General features: G+C 36.5%; 1 protein-coding gene across 12 annotated transcripts in view; it reads right to left on the bottom strand.

The window, feature by feature from the left end:
* Nucleotides 1–1,027: 1,027 nt before the first annotated feature.
* LOC120477680 (ryanodine receptor 3) overlaps nucleotides 1,028–16,586 on the bottom strand; it is a 122,080-nt gene continuing 106,521 nt past the window's right edge. For 7 of the 12 annotated variants that reach the window (XM_039669365.2, XM_089120627.1, XM_089120628.1 and 4 more), the window contains 15 exons: nucleotides 16,243–16,301; nucleotides 15,926–16,091; nucleotides 13,181–13,267; nucleotides 12,812–13,000; nucleotides 12,580–12,710; nucleotides 12,345–12,387; nucleotides 11,979–12,106; nucleotides 7,347–7,407; nucleotides 7,123–7,269; nucleotides 5,836–5,970; nucleotides 3,816–3,972; nucleotides 2,942–3,006; nucleotides 2,768–2,868; nucleotides 2,385–2,436; nucleotides 1,028–1,691 (listed from right to left, as the gene is read on the bottom strand). In XM_039669365.2, the coding sequence (XP_039525299.2) occupies nucleotides 1,596–1,691; nucleotides 2,385–2,436; nucleotides 2,768–2,868; nucleotides 2,942–3,006; nucleotides 3,816–3,972; nucleotides 5,836–5,970; nucleotides 7,123–7,269; nucleotides 7,347–7,407; nucleotides 11,979–12,106; nucleotides 12,345–12,387; nucleotides 12,580–12,710; nucleotides 12,812–13,000; nucleotides 13,181–13,267; nucleotides 15,926–16,091; nucleotides 16,243–16,301 (1,617 nt within the window). In that variant the 3' untranslated portion in view covers nucleotides 1,028–1,595. The remainder of the gene's footprint in view (nucleotides 1,692–2,384; nucleotides 2,437–2,767; nucleotides 2,869–2,941; nucleotides 3,007–3,815; nucleotides 3,973–5,835; nucleotides 5,971–7,122; nucleotides 7,270–7,346; nucleotides 7,408–11,978; nucleotides 12,107–12,344; nucleotides 12,388–12,579; nucleotides 12,711–12,811; nucleotides 13,001–13,180; nucleotides 13,268–15,925; nucleotides 16,092–16,242; nucleotides 16,302–16,586) is intronic. The other 5 variants (XM_089120624.1, XM_089120629.1, XM_039669377.2 and 2 more) reach the window with 1 other exon arrangement.

Raw genomic sequence — 16,586 nt, 5'->3', positions numbered from 1 at the left:
GATGATGTCACCTGTGATGACGATGATGTCACCTGTGATGATGATGTCACCTGTGATGATGATGTCACCTGTGTCACAGCCACAGATGGGGACCAAAAACAAACAACAACATAAAACCAACAGATTTCCTCCTCTCCATCAGCTGTCATTCTGATCTCCTCTGAAACGGATCTGTTCCATTAATGTAGTGTGTGACTGACCTTGCGTACAAGTGAGAGATGCGCTGTTGTTGACGAGGGCCGTCGGGCCCCGAGCATCAGGAGCCTAATTACGGCTCGGATCCGGTGACATTCAGCGCCTGTGATCAGAACAACACTCCGTTTGGCCTCGCGTGACGGGAGACCTTTACCAAACATCCAGAGACGTCTGTGTCTGAGAGGCTTCGGCTTCACGTCTGTCGCTCCGAGCTCCAGCTCCTCCATACGTGTAATTATAGAACACAAACACTGCGGCACTTGACCTGCGCTCTTCATACACTCCTGGATCTATATGCAGTATCCTATCAGTCCATACAGCTGACACCAATATATGACCTCAAAATGGCTCAACCACTCAACTATTATATATAACATACAAAGGGAAAATGTAAATAAAAACAAAATAAAAACAAAACAAACACTTACTAAAAATGAATTAAATTATAAAAATAAATAATTATAAAAAAAAGGAAAAAAAGAAAATCATTAAATGATAAAATAAAATAATGCAAAATATTTTAAAAATAAGGCAGATATTAAAATGTTTTAATTAAATAATAGAAATGAAAAATTTAATAATTAATTTTATAATAAAAACACTAAAAAATATATATTAAATCATAAAAAATAAAATATCACAAAAAAGTCAAATTTAAATACATAATATAAATAAAAATATATTTCAACAAAAATAAATGATTATAATAAATTTGTGTTGTAAAATAACTTATGCAAATATGACCAGTCAAAAGCACGTATTAATCTATGCAATGCAGGACGCCGCTGGTCACGTGATCTATCGGGCACAGACGTCAAAACAACACAACAGGTTTATTGCATCAATATCTTTATTTGTCCTTCAAAAGAAATGCACAATTCAGCAAAGCTACGACATACAAACAGCCAAACAAGAGCTTTCCATCTGAAACCAGGAGACGGGAACATGACAAACCTCCACACGTCGAACCGCCCGCCCGCTGACCCACATCAGGAGGAAACGCAGATCTTGCATAGCTCAGATGTAATGGAGGTAAGGCACTTCACGAAGGTTTTATTAGGCATCTCATCGCCACACGCTCTCGTCTCGGCAAGCAGGAGAAGGGGATCTGAGGATGAACGTCCGACGCGCTTTTGGCATCATGCTCTCCAAACGCTGGACTCTTGTGCATACACGGGTGGAGACGTTGACCGGAGACCCCAGGTTCTCCAAAAAGACGTTGTGCAATGGTTTTTGGGGTCCAAGAAGGCAACGTGTTGAGCTTTTTTTGACCGAAAACAAGTTAAAGAAACGTTTGAATCCAAGCAAACGTCCAGACAGACGGAGGGAGGGAGGGAGGGAGAGTCTCCACTGAGTTGGCCCTGTTTCTCGAGGTACGGTTGTGTCGCGGGACGACCCGGTTAGCCCAACTGGTCCTCATACTGCTTACGGAAGCAGTCGCCGGCGGGGAAGAAGTCCCAGCATCTCTCCTGATACATCTTCCACACGTACGACTCCTGCGGACGCAGCACACACACGTCTTTCCAGGCCACATATCTAAACAATCTTCAATCAAGATCCTTTACTAGATGAGTCAAATCACATTAGATGGGGAAAAAGCCTAAATTAAGACAGTTTTTGATTAAAAATACTTTCTTATGGCGTTTTACTACTTTAGTAATCATCTTGATTTAATTTTTTTAGTTATTTGGACCAAAAACACAGAGTAAGAACAGCATGTTTTGCAGTGTATAACCTTTATTTTACCAGGAAAGAAAGCACATGGCCGAGATTATCACACACAGATAACATTCATATTCAGCACTCACCTCTGCCGTTTGCTTTAGTGAAACGCTTCAGTCATTTTTACTTAGGATTGCATTTAAAAATAAAATCTGGACTGCTTATAAAATTAGGGAAATATGCATCGCATTACGTTTGTCTGTTTAATACGGAAGAGGATTAGGGCCAAGGAGTAATAATAATAAAACCATCTCGAGATTAAAGTCATTTTAATGCAAGATTACATACGAGAGAAAAAAAGCCAAAATACAATGTTGAGAATAAACTCATTAAATTGCGAGAATAAAGTCGTTGTGTTCCTGAGAAAAAACGCTAAATAAAATCTTGTTTTATTTGATGTAGTTTAAGTCATTTTTCTATGCAATTCAAAAAATAAATAGTAAATTTATCCCCATCTGAGAGCGTACCTGACCGGTGTGCTCCGTCTCGTCCTTGTTGATCAGGTACATCAAGAAAAACCTGCAAGATCAACAGAGGGCGATTAACTCAATCTATTAAAAGAAAAGAAATTAAGCTGAAATAAAGCACAATATACTGTAAATATTAGATCAAAAAATTATTTTAAATGCTACTGAAATAAAAATGAATTAAATATAAATAAAAAAACTGAAAAAATGAAATAAATATGAAATAAATGAAATAATTTTATAAACAAAAAAATTATAACACTATAGCAGTATATAGATAATACTAAAATAAAGCAAGTATGCCTCTCTCATCGTGCTGGTCAGTCTCTGGGGTTTAAAGTGATCGCACGTGAAGTTCGAGAAGATAAACGCGCGACACTCACAGGTAGTTGGCGAGGTTGTGCTCTTGTAACGTGTGAGTCTCAAAGCCGTGTGGCGTTGTGTCGAAATACTCATTACCGATTCCACAGATGAAGCATTTAGTCTGAGAAGAGAAGAAACAACATCACAACCACATTCATCTGAACAGACGGCGGGATGGATAGATGTTTCTGTACCTCCATGTCTTCTTTGACTTGTTCCTGTTGGTCTCTCAGCTCTCCAAACGCATCGATGATCAAACCTGTCCACACAAACACACTCTTACAGTCAAAAAACATTATCCTTACTCTAAATAAAATAAAGGTTAACTCAAATAAAGAATACGAGTAAAAACCCAGGGCAAGATCTCTCATTTTCCTTTAGTTTAACTTGATCTACTAAAATAACTAAAACAGAAAATTAATACAAATGATACAGACATCTTTACAAAAAAAAAAAAACACACAAGAAAATAGGACAAAATGCATAAAAAAATGACTAAAACTACAATGAAAACTGAAAGTATAAAACTATTAATATAAGCCACAGAAGCATCTGGATGACACGAAAGTAACACGAAGAGACGCATTAAAGGTGCAGTGTGTACGTTTCAGTGCATCTAGTGGTGAGATTGTGAACTGCACCCAACAGAAGACAGCAGAAAGTAGCCGGTTCAGCAATGAGGTTTCTTTACAAAGATAAATTAAGAAATTAAGTTTACTTGATTATTCAGTAAAACGATATATTATTGTGAATATTGTTGTATCAGTGTATATCAGTGTTTTACTCGCTGACTTTAGCAGCTTATGGTCACGAAAAACAACACAGTGATGAAACCACAGTGATGTTTGTCCGCTCAGGGCCACCGTAGTAACATGTGGATGTCAGCGGACCCGCGGTGTGTGTGGAGAGAAACGCTCATTCTAAGCTAATAAACACATCACGCTTCATTATGAGCTCAGTTATGTTTATGATATTGCATTTCTGTCAACAGATCCTCCTGAATATTACACACTGCACCTTTAAATAAATGTATATGTGAATATTCCGCATGTGATGTGATGATGGCACCTTGAATGATGGCCAGGAGGATGACGATGACGAAGAAGAAGAAGGTGATGTCGAAGAGGATCCGGTAGAGTTCGTACGGGTCGCCGGCCGGGTCCTCGATCTCGTCACCGATTCCTCCGCCGGCACGAACACCCACATACATGTGGAACAGGTAACACTGACACACACACACAGAATGTATTCAGACAGCTCCAGCACTCCTCCCATCATCAGTGTATGGGCTATAGTTCAGTAAATGGTGATAAATGTGAGCAGAACTCAGTGTTTGATATGTGACTGGTTTTGTCCTTCTGTTGGACTCTCACACATGAATTATGTTGAATATCTGTCAGCTGATCAATTGAACGACACAATTAGAGAATACCAGTTTAGCACTAACGTACATCCAACAAACGAACATTTTGACTTTCCCTCTCGCAACGTCTGCATCATTGAGCTCGGACTACAAAATCGGAGTGAGAAATAATAATGGCGGATTGCTGGAAGTGTTGAACCGGTAATCGATGTCCAGTGTTGGGAGTAACGCATTACAAAAGTAATACATTACAGTAACATATTACTTGTTGCTGTAACGCAGTAGTGTAAGGCATTACTAATCAATTTTCAGTAATATTTTACTCGTTTCATGTTCAGTGAGGCTTGTATTACAGTTGTATTACAGTGTGTTGTCTGCTTTTACTTCTTAAAGGCAACAGACTATGTGAAAGTTTTAAAGCAGTCTTTTAGTGCCAGTTCAGAGCGGTCGCGTCTGTAACATTGTTTTTTCCTCATAAATGTGAACACGAAAACTAAAATAAAATGAATATTTTAAGTTCTATGGAGACTGGAGAGCCAACCCTTCCTCATCCGATTTGCGCAGTGTAATTAACAGAATTACAAAAAATATATTTTGCCTCCTATTTTTTTGTCACGCATGAATGTGTGTCTTTTCCCTAATATTCAAATAAAACATAGACTGATATTTGTCTAATGTCTGGAGTCCTTTAAGGAAGTAGCCTATATACATTTCAATACATGTATTTTCTGAGAATTTTTACTTCAAGTTTTGACTGCAAATGTCATCATGTCCATAATGCTGGACTTCCCCAATTTTAAATAATTTATCCTCAACTAGTTTTGTGGTGTAGGTCTACGTATTTTATAATGTTAACTTCAAATAATACTAATAGCCTAATTTAAAGATAAGGCAGCATTGGATCTGGATGGTAAGGAGAATAACGCTGGGAGTTGGAAGGTGTGTCGCGAATCTGTAGGTTCGTGGATCTGAGTCGTGTGGCGAATCGCGATTTCAGTTTCATATTGCATATCGTTACAGCCCAAAAGTTAAGTTCTACTTAGTTATTTTGGTGAAAGTAACTCAAAAGTAATACATGAGTAATGTAACGCATTACAATTCTGGGACAGTAATATTGTAAGGTAATGAATTACTTTTAAATAACAGTAACAAGTAATACCTAATGTATTACAGTTTGGAAGTAACTTGCACAACACTGTCGATGTCCTTATTTGGCAGTTCCTCTGCAAATACAGTGACGCACTTGCTCAAAAAACGTCATAGAGAACAGAAAAATCTGAACAGGTTGAAAAATATGACCAAAACAGAATATAAAGATATAAACGAAGCACCTGAAGAGAATAATTTCATCTTTTCTGTACTTACAAACACTCCAAATATACAACAAAATGCATTTAAGGGCTAAAAAAGTGGATTTTGCATGATATGTCCCCTTTAATGCATAAATTCTCTTCGTGATATATGAACTATATGCGGCCTAATGTTTATTGGGTCACAAGGATTTATCGACTTTAAAATGTGGGTCCCCAGAAAAAAGTTTGGGAAACACTGAACTATAGTGTCCTGCACACACTAGTGGAACAACATCTAGACTTATATGTGGTGTGTGACACTTGGTCACCACCGACCTTCCAGTTTGTAGACAATGAGCCAGTACACGCCGGAGCCACTGCCGGCCCACACTTGTGGAAACTGCTGTTGATTGGTCAGGAAAGCGTCACTCACCGTCATCATGTCGTCGCACTTCATGTCGGGCTCGTCCTCGTCGCCGCTCTTGTTGTAGAACTTGCGGAAGAAGTTAAAGGCCACGACAGTGTAGAGATACACGACCACCGCGAGCAGCCCGACCGTCAGCACCAGCTGAGAGAAACACACACACACACACACACACACACACACACTGAAACCACGGCAGAGTGTGTGTGTTTGTGTATGTGAGAGAGAGAGAGCATGCGTCTTTGTGTCAAGAGGTCCTCGCTGCAGCCTGTAGCACGATGGCGTAGCTGGACGGTCCAATACGTAGTGGATGGATGTGTTTTGGTGACGTCATTTACGCATGCGCAGTGCCGATCTCTGATTATAATTCGAATGCATTGGTTTTAAGTGATATGTAAGCTCAATATTGTACTGAGATGATGTTCAAACTGTGTAGTATAATACTGTTAAATAATTACAAGTAATTATTGATGAATAAGTAAGGAAAATGCTAAAATAATAACAGCATGGGGAAAATAAATCTTGTAATAATAAACTCGCATTTATGTTATACATTCAGAATTGCGAGAAAAAAGGTCAGAATTCTGACTTTATAGCACACAATTGCGACTTTATTTCACGCAATTCTGTCTTTATAACATGCGATTGAGGCTTAATTTCACTTAATTCTGTCTCTATAACATGCGATTGAGGCTTTATTTTCACAATTCTGAGAAATAAAGTCAGTATGCGAAAAGTACACTCGCAATTGTAAGGAAAAAGTCGCAATTATTTAAAAAAAAAGTTTTATTCTGAAAGCTCTGAAAATAAGAGCTTCGCTCGTGACCATATTTAAATGTATTGGAAGATCAACGATTATTCACCAACTCTCTACACTAACTAGGCCTATGAATTCTTAATGTGCATGTGCCATCAGCGTTTATCACAGGATCGCGTTTAAAGTCTGTTTAGAGAGAACGGTGTCATCCCCTAATTTAATAACAAATTATTTCGACAGAATCAAAACTAACTTTAGCTGTAAAATAACATTATTCATGAACCGCTATAAAGCAAAAACAATCTGTTACATTAAATTATATGCGTATCTATGTAAAGCTGCTTTGAAACAATCTAAATTGTTAAAAGCGATATATAAATCAAGATGACTTGACTTGACTTGACTAGTGCGCATGCGCGCGTTACAGGGTCCAACACGTATTGGACCATCCAGCTACGTCATCGTGCAACAGGCTGCAGCGAGGGGTGTCTCTTTTGTGTACGTGTGTGAGTGAGAGTGAGTGTGAGAGTGTGTGTGACCTGTTTGCCGTTGTGTGTGACGGAGGATAGGATGGTCCTGAGGGTCTTGAAGCCCATGGCGATGTCCAGCAGGTGAGCGGCGAAGAAGAAGTTATTATAGTGACCCAGGATAGACATGGTGGTGTACCAGACCAGATACAGGAACGACTGCAAATACACACACACATTCACTCACTCTCTCACACACACACCTCATCCAGCTCATGCTCAGCACACACACTCACGTTATCGGTGAACACCACGCCCAGCTTCCACACGTGATACTTGGTGTCGATGGAGCTCAACCTGAGGAACAGACCCAGAGCAGATGAGCGAACACGTCAACACTAACGCCCAAATCACCCAAATTACATTTATAAACATTATTATTTCCTTACATCATGCCTTAAAATATCTTGAATGTAATTCGACACCCTCGCCTCATTTAGTATACGCGTTTCTAAGAATATAAAATGATCCCCGCCTCCACTCACTCACCTGTCAACACTCGTGATTTTCCTGGGTGTTATATATTATATATTTTTATTACATATATTTTTTTTGATATATGTGATCATAGATCAGTGATTATATATTATATATATCAATAACACTTTATTTTGATGGTCCCTTTTAAACATTCTGTTGACTATAAGTAACTTTGCAACTACATGTCAACTTATTCTATCCCTCTCTATATACTCTACTAACTCTACTCACACTTATAAGAGTTATCTGTGATTATATAGTTCTGTGATTATATAGATATGTGATTATATAGATATGTGATTATATAGATCTGTGATTATATAGATCTGTGATTATATAGATCTGTGTTTATATAGGTCTGTGATTGTATAGAGCTCTGATTATACAGATCTGTGATTATATAGTTCTGTGATTATATAGATCTGTGATTATATAGACTGTGATTGTATAGAGCTCTGATTATATAGATCTGTATTATATAGTTCTGTGATTATACAGGTCTGTGATTATATAGAGCTCTGATTATATAGATCTGTGATTATATAGATCTGTGAATAAATAGATCTGTGATTATATAGATCTGTGATTATATAGATCTGTGATTATATAGACTGTGATTGTATAGAGCTCTGATTATATAGATCTGTATTATATAGTTCTGTGATTATACAGGTCTGTGATTATATAGAGCTCTGATTATATAGATCTGTGATTATATAGTTCTGTGATTATATAGATCTGTGTTTATATTGGTCTGTGATTGTATAGATCTGTGATTATATAGTTCTGTGATTATATAGATATGTGATTATATAGATCTGTGATTATATAGATCTGTGATTATATAGACTGTGATTGTATAGAGCTCTGATTATATAGATCTGTATTATATAGTTCTGTGATTATACAGGTCTGTGATTATATAGAGCTCTGATTATATAGATCTGTGATTATATAGTTCTGTGATTATATAGATCTGTGTTTATATTGGTCTGTGATTATATAGATCTGTGAATATATAGATATGTGATTATATAGATATGTGATTATATAGATCTGTGATTATATAGATCTGTGATTATATAGACTGTGATTGTATAGAGCTCTGATTATATAGATCTGTATTATATAGTTCTGTGATTATACAGGTCTGTGATTATATAGAGCTCTGATTATATAGACCTGTGATTATATAGTTCTGTGATTATATAGATCTGTGTTTATATTGGTCTGTGATTGTATAGATCTGTGATTATATAGTTCTGTGATTATATAGATCTGTGATTATATCGATCTGTGATTATATAGTTCTGTGATTATATAGATCTGTGATTATATAGATCTGTGAATATATAGATCTGTGATTATATAGATCTGTGATTATATAGATCTGTGATTATATAGATCTGTGATTATATAGACTGTGATTGTATAGAGCTCTGATTATATAGATCTGTATTATATAGTTCTGTGATTATACAGGTCTGTGATTATATAGAGCTCTGATTATATAGATCTGTGATTATATAGTTCTGTGATTATATAGATCTGTGTTTATATTGGTCTGTGATTGTATAGATCTGTGATTATATAGTTCTGTGATTATATAGATATGTGATTATATAGATCTGTGATTATATAGATCTGTGATTATATAGACTGTGATTGTATAGAGCTCTGATTATATAGATCTGTATTATATAGTTCTGTGATTATACAGGTCTGTGATTATATAGAGCTCTGATTATATAGATCTGTGATTATATAGTTCTGTGATTATATAGATCTGTGTTTATATTGGTCTGTGATTATATAGATCTGTGAATATATAGATATGTGATTATATAGATATGTGATTATATAGATCTGTGATTATATAGATCTGTGATTATATAGACTGTGATTGTATAGAGCTCTGATTATATAGATCTGTATTATATAGTTCTGTGATTATACAGGTCTGTGATTATATAGAGCTCTGATTATATAGATCTGTGATTATATAGTTCTGTGATTATATAGATCTGTGTTTATATTGGTCTGTGATTGTATAGATCTGTGATTATATAGTTCTGTGATTATATAGATCTGTGATTATATCGATCTGTGATTATATAGTTCTGTGATTATATAGATCTGTGATCATATAGATCTGTGATTACATAGATCTGTGATTATATAGTTCTGTGATCATATAGATCTGTGATTATATAGTTCTGTTATTATATTGATCTGTGATTATATAGATCTGTGATTATATAGATCTGTGATTGTATTGATCTGTGATTATATAGATCTGTGATAATATTGATCTGTGATTATATAGATCTGTGATTATATTGATCTGTGATCATATAGATCTGTGATTATATAGAACTGTGATCATATAGATCTGTGATTATATAGATCTGTGATTATATAGATCTGTGATTATATTGATCTGTGATTATATAGATCTGCGATCATATAGATCTGCGATCATATAGATCTGTGATCATATAGATTTGTGATCATATAGTTCTGTGATCATATAGATCTGTGATCATATAGTTCTGTGATTATATCGATCTGTGATTATATAGTTCTGTGATTATATAGATCTGTGATTATATAGATCTGTGATATCGATCTGTGATTATATAGTTCTGTGATTATATAGATCTGTGATTATATAGATCTGTGATTATATAGTTCTGTGATTATATCGATCTGTGATTATATAGATCTGTGATTATATAGATCTGTGATCATATAGATCTGTGATCATATAGTTCTGTGATCATATAGTTCTGTGATTATATCGATCTGTGATTATATAGTTCTGTGATTATATAGATCTGTGATTATATAGATCTGTGATTATATCGATCTGTGATTATATAGTTCTGTGATTATATAGATCTGTGATTATATAGATCTGTGATTACATAGATCTGTGATTATATTGATCTGTGATTATATAGATCTGTGATCATATAGATCTGTGATTATATAGTTCTGTTATTATATTGATCTTTGATTATATAGATCTGTGATTATATAGATCTGTGATTGTATTGATCTGTGATTATATAGATCTGTGATAATATTGATCTGTGATTATATAGATCTGTGATTATATTGATCTGTGATCATATAGATCTGTGATTATATAGAACTGTGATCATATAGATCTGTGATTATATAGATCTGTGATTATATAGATCTGTGATTATATTGATCTGTGATTATATAGATCTGCGATCATATAGATCTGCGATCATATAGATCTGTGATCATATAGATCTGTGATCATATAGTTCTGTGATCATATAGATCTGTGATCATATAGTTCTGTGATTATATCGATCTGTGATTATATCGATCTGTGATTATATAGTTCTGTGATTATATAGATCTGTGATTATATCGATCTGTGATTATATAGTTCTGTGATTATATAGATCTGTGATCATATAGATCTGTGATTATATAGTTCTGTGATTATATCGATCTGTGATTATATCGATCTGTGATTATATAGATCTGTGATTATATAGATCTGTGATCATATAGATCTGTGATCATATAGTTCTGTGATCATATAGTTCTGTGATTATATCGATCTGTGATTATATAGTTCTGTGATTATATAGATCTGTGATTATATAGATCTGTGATTATATCGATCTGTGATTATATAGTTCTGTGATTATATAGATCTGTGATTATATAGTTCTGTGATTATATAGATCTGTGATTATATAGATCTGTGATTATATCGATCTGTGATTATATAGTTCTGTGATTATATAGATCTGTGATTATATAGATCTGTGATTATATAGAGCTCTGATTATATAGATCTGTGATTATATAGTTCTGTGATTATATAGATCTGTGATTATATAGATCTGTGATTATATAGATCTGTGATTATATCGATCTGTGATTATATAGTTCTGTGATTATATAGTTCTGTGATTATATAGATCTGTGATTATATAGATCTGTGATTATATAGATCTGTGATTATATAGAGCTCTGATTATATAGATCTGTGATTATATAGTTCTGTGATTATATAGATCTGTGATTATATAGATCTGTGATTATATAGATCTGTGATTATATAGTTCTGTAGATCTGTGATTATATAGATCTGTGATTATATAGATCTGTGATTATATAGATCTGTGATTATATCGTTCTGTGATCATATAGATCTGTGATTATATAGTTCTGTGATTATATAGATCTGTGATTATATAGATCTGTGATTACATAGATCTGTGATTATATCGATCTGTGATTATATAGATCTGTGATTATATAGTTCTGTGATTATATAGACCTGTGATCATATAGATCTGTGCTAGTGTGATGGTGAGACTGAAGGAGTTTCTGACCAGGACAGCAGCGAAGCGTCTTTGATGACCGTCTCTTCTGTGGGGTTGAAGTCCAGCGCGCTCTTATCCAGACCCAGAAGCTCAGCGATGCGCTCCGCCCCGTACAGATCGCCGTACTTATTAATAACCTGAGGACACACACACACACACATCAACAGTGTTTTGAGACCATGATCCTGACTGAGAATTCTCACATACTGAGAATCATCCTCATCATCATCTTCATCCTCATCAACATCATCATTAACCTCATCATCATCATCGTCATCTCTCTCTCTCTCTCGCACACACACACACACACACACACACACAGTTTATTTCCCTGTTGATTTTACTCTGAAATGTGGCATTTATTGATGATCTTACCTTCCGTTTGACAAATTTGTCCCAGTAGTTGTTGGGGAAAGACCTGTGTAAGACAGAAACCAGTGTTCAATTCTTCACAGAGACTGCGATGCACTGGAACAAACCCATAATGCACTGGAACAAACCCATAATGCACTGGAACAAACCCATAATGCACTGGAACAAACCCATAATGCACTGGAACAAACACATAATGCAGTGGAACAGACCCATAATGCAGTGCGGCGTGACTCACGGGGTGTTGATGACCAGTCGGTCCCACTGGCCCTTGATGTCGTCATCAGACGGTTGTTCGGTGATGTAAAGCCCGTCGAACTCCAGCTTGCGCGCGATCTCCTTCTCTCGCTTGAACACCACCAGCGGCACCTGAGCAACACACACACACACACACACACACACACACACACACACACGTTCAGTCCCTCACTAACACACACCTGTGCCGGGGCTTCTGGGTAATGTCGCACCTTGAGGTAGTAGTATCCCAGCACACAGAGGAATGAGATGAGTGTGTGCATGACGGCGAGGAAGCGGAGAGTCGGAGCCATGTATCCACTGCTCTCCTGAAGAACGAAATACTCCACCGCTCCTTCATCCTCGTCTTCCTCACACCGCGTCCACGGGTCCGAGTCATCCGAGTCCTCACCCGTCACCTTCTCAAACACACACACACACACACAGGCTCTTATGATTTCTTTATCATTTTTGATACATACAGACTGGCAAAAGAAAATAACTATATAATAAAAATAAGCATTTTATAAAAAGCAAGGTAATGATGAAAACTAAATAAAGTCAAATAAATGAAGGACACATAATAACACAAACTCGCTCACCTTGTAGAAGAGCAGGATGAAGTTGATGGCGAACGCCACGAACAGAGCCAGGAAACGCAGGTTGTAGAAGTTTCTGGCCAGATAGTTCTGCAAACACAGAGTGATAAGTAGAGTTCGAGAGACTCTCTCACACACACACACACACACACACACACACACACACACACACACACACACACACACACACACACACACACACACACACACACACACACACACATGTGCAAACACACGTCATTCCCAGCATCTACACGTTACAGGAGGAGAACGAGCATCCACACTTCCTCCGGCTGGTTCCAATTTGGTGGGTTACTTATTATATTTACACTTTGCACTTATGTACTTTTATGATGGACAGATGCACTTTTATGATGGATAGATGCACTTTTATGATGGACAGATGTACTTTTATGATGGACAGATGCACTTTTATGATGGCCAGATGCACTTTTATGATGGACGGATGCACTTTTATGATGGACAGATGCACTTTTATGATGGACAGATGCACTTTTATGATGGACAGATGCACTTTTATGATGGACATATGCACTTTTATGATGGACAGATACACTTTTATGATGGACAGATGCACTTTTATGATGGACAGATACACTTTTATGATGGACAGATGCACTTTTATGATGGACAGATACACTTTTATGATGGACAGATGCACTTTTATGATGGACAGATACACTTTTATGATGGACAGATGCACTTTTATGATGGACAGATGCACTTTTATGATGGACAGATGCACTTTTATGATGGACAGATGCACTTTTATGATGGACAGATGCACTTTTATGATGGACAGATGCACTTTTATGATGGACAGATGCACTTTTATGATGGACAGATACACTTTTATGATGGACAGATACACTTTTATGATGGACAGATGCACTTTTATGATGGACAGATGCACTTTTATGATGGACAGATGCACTTTTATGATGGACAGATGCACTTTTATGATGGACAGATGCACTTTTATGATGGACAGATGCACTTTTATGATGGACAGATGCACTTTTATGATGGACAGATGCACTTTTATGATGGACAGATGCACTTTTATGATGGACAGATACACTTTTATGATGGACAGATACACTTTTATGATGGACAGATGCACTTTTATGATGGACAGATGCACTTTTATGATGGACAGATGCACTTTTATGATGGACAGATGCACTTTTATGATGGACAGATGCACTTTTATGATGGACAGATACACTTTTATGATGGACAGATGCACTTTTATGATGGACAGATACACTTTTATGATGGACAGATGCACTTTTATGATGGACAGATACACTTTTATGATGGACAGATGCACTTTTATGATGGACAGATGCACTTTTATGATGGACAGATGCACTTTTATGATGGACAGATGCACTTTTATGATGGACAGATACACTTTTATGATGGACAGATACACTTTTATGATGGACAGATGCACTTTTATGATGGACAGATGCACTTTTATGATGGACAGATGCACTTTTATGATGGACAGATGCACTTTTATGATGGACAGATGCACTTTTATGATGGACAGATGCACTTTTATGATGGACAGATGCACTTTTATGATGGACAGATGCACTTTTATGATGGACAGATGCACTTTTATGATGGACATATGCACTTTTATGATGGACAGATACACTTTTATGATGGACAGATGCACTTTTATGATGGACAGATACACTTTTATGATGGACAGATGCACTTTTATGATGGACAGATACACTTTTATGATGGACAGATGCACTTTTATGATGGACAGATACACTTTTATGATGGACAGATGCACTTTTATGATGGACAGATACACTTTTATGATGGACAGATGCACTTTTATGATGGACAGATGCACTTTTATGATGGACAGATGCACTTTTATGATGGACAGATGCACTTTTATGATGGACAGATGCACTTTTATGATGGACAGATGCACTTTTATGATGGACAGATACACTTTTATGATGGACAGATACACTTTTATGATGGACAGATGCACTTTTATGATGGACAGATGCACTTTTATGATGGACAGATGCACTTTTATGATGGACAGATGCACTTTTATGATGGACAGATGCACTTTTATGATGGACAGATGCACTTTTATGATGGACAGATGCACTTTTATGATGGACAGATGCACTTTTATGATGGACAGATACACTTTTATGATGGACAGATACACTTTTATGATGGACAGATGCACTTTTATGATGGACAGATGCACTTTTATGATGGACAGATGCACTTTTATGATGGACAGATGCACTTTTATGATGGACAGATGCACTTTTATGATGGACAGATACACTTTTATGATGGACAGATGCACTTTTATGATGGACAGATACACTTTTATGATGGACAGATGCACTTTTATGATGGACAGATACACTTTTATGATGGACAGATGCACTTTTATGATGGACAGATGCACTTTTATGATGGACAGATGCACTTTTATGATGGACAGATGCACTTTTATGATGGACAGATACACTTTTATGATGGACAGATACACTTTTATGATGGACAGATGCACTTTTATGATGGACAGATGCACTTTTATGATGGACAGATGCACTTTTATGATGGACAGATGCACTTTTATGATGGACAGATGCACTTTTATGATGGACAGATGCACTTTTATGATGGACAGATGCACTTTTATGATGGACAGATGCATCAGCTCACCAGGGTTTTGGTCTGATAGACGTCGAGACCCGCGAGAGTCGCTGCCATGAAAGCTTCGGCCGACTCCTTCTTCGGGCCTCGTCTCTTCTTCAGCGGCTTCTTCTCCTCATCACACGCTCCCTCCTTCTTTCCCTTGTCCTGGTCCTTCTTCTCTCCATCCTCCACACTGGCCATGTGAACACACACACACACACACACACACACACACACACACACACACACTAATGAGAGAGCAGATCTAGCCTGAACGCTTCACAGTGCCTGAACAGACATACTCACACACACACACACACACACACACACACACACACACTCACTCGGTCTTCTCCCAGTCGGATCTGCTGTCGGACTCCGCTGTCTGTTTGCTAGCCGCTTCCTGAACAGAAAACACACACTAGAGTCACAATGATGAACAAGATTAGATTTTCCCAAATCCTAATGTACACTCCTGGTCAGAGGTTTGGAATAATTCGGTTTTGTTTTAAATGTTCTTCTTCTGCTCACCAAGGCTGAATATATTTGATCAAAAACACAGTAAAAAGAGTAATATTGTAAACTATTATTACTGTATAATGCAGACAACAGGAGTATAATGATTCAAATAAATAAATGTATTTAGTCTTGTTTATTATTTATATGTTTTATATTTTTTGATACACAC

This window comes from Pimephales promelas, chromosome 15 (assembly GCF_988280905.1).
Source record: "Pimephales promelas chromosome 15, fPimPro1.hap1.1, whole genome shotgun sequence".
Lineage (NCBI taxonomy): Eukaryota > Metazoa > Chordata > Actinopteri > Cypriniformes > Leuciscidae > Pimephales > Pimephales promelas.
Note: the sequence above shows the minus strand (reverse complement) of the source record. Positions and strands in the feature narration are given on the sequence as shown.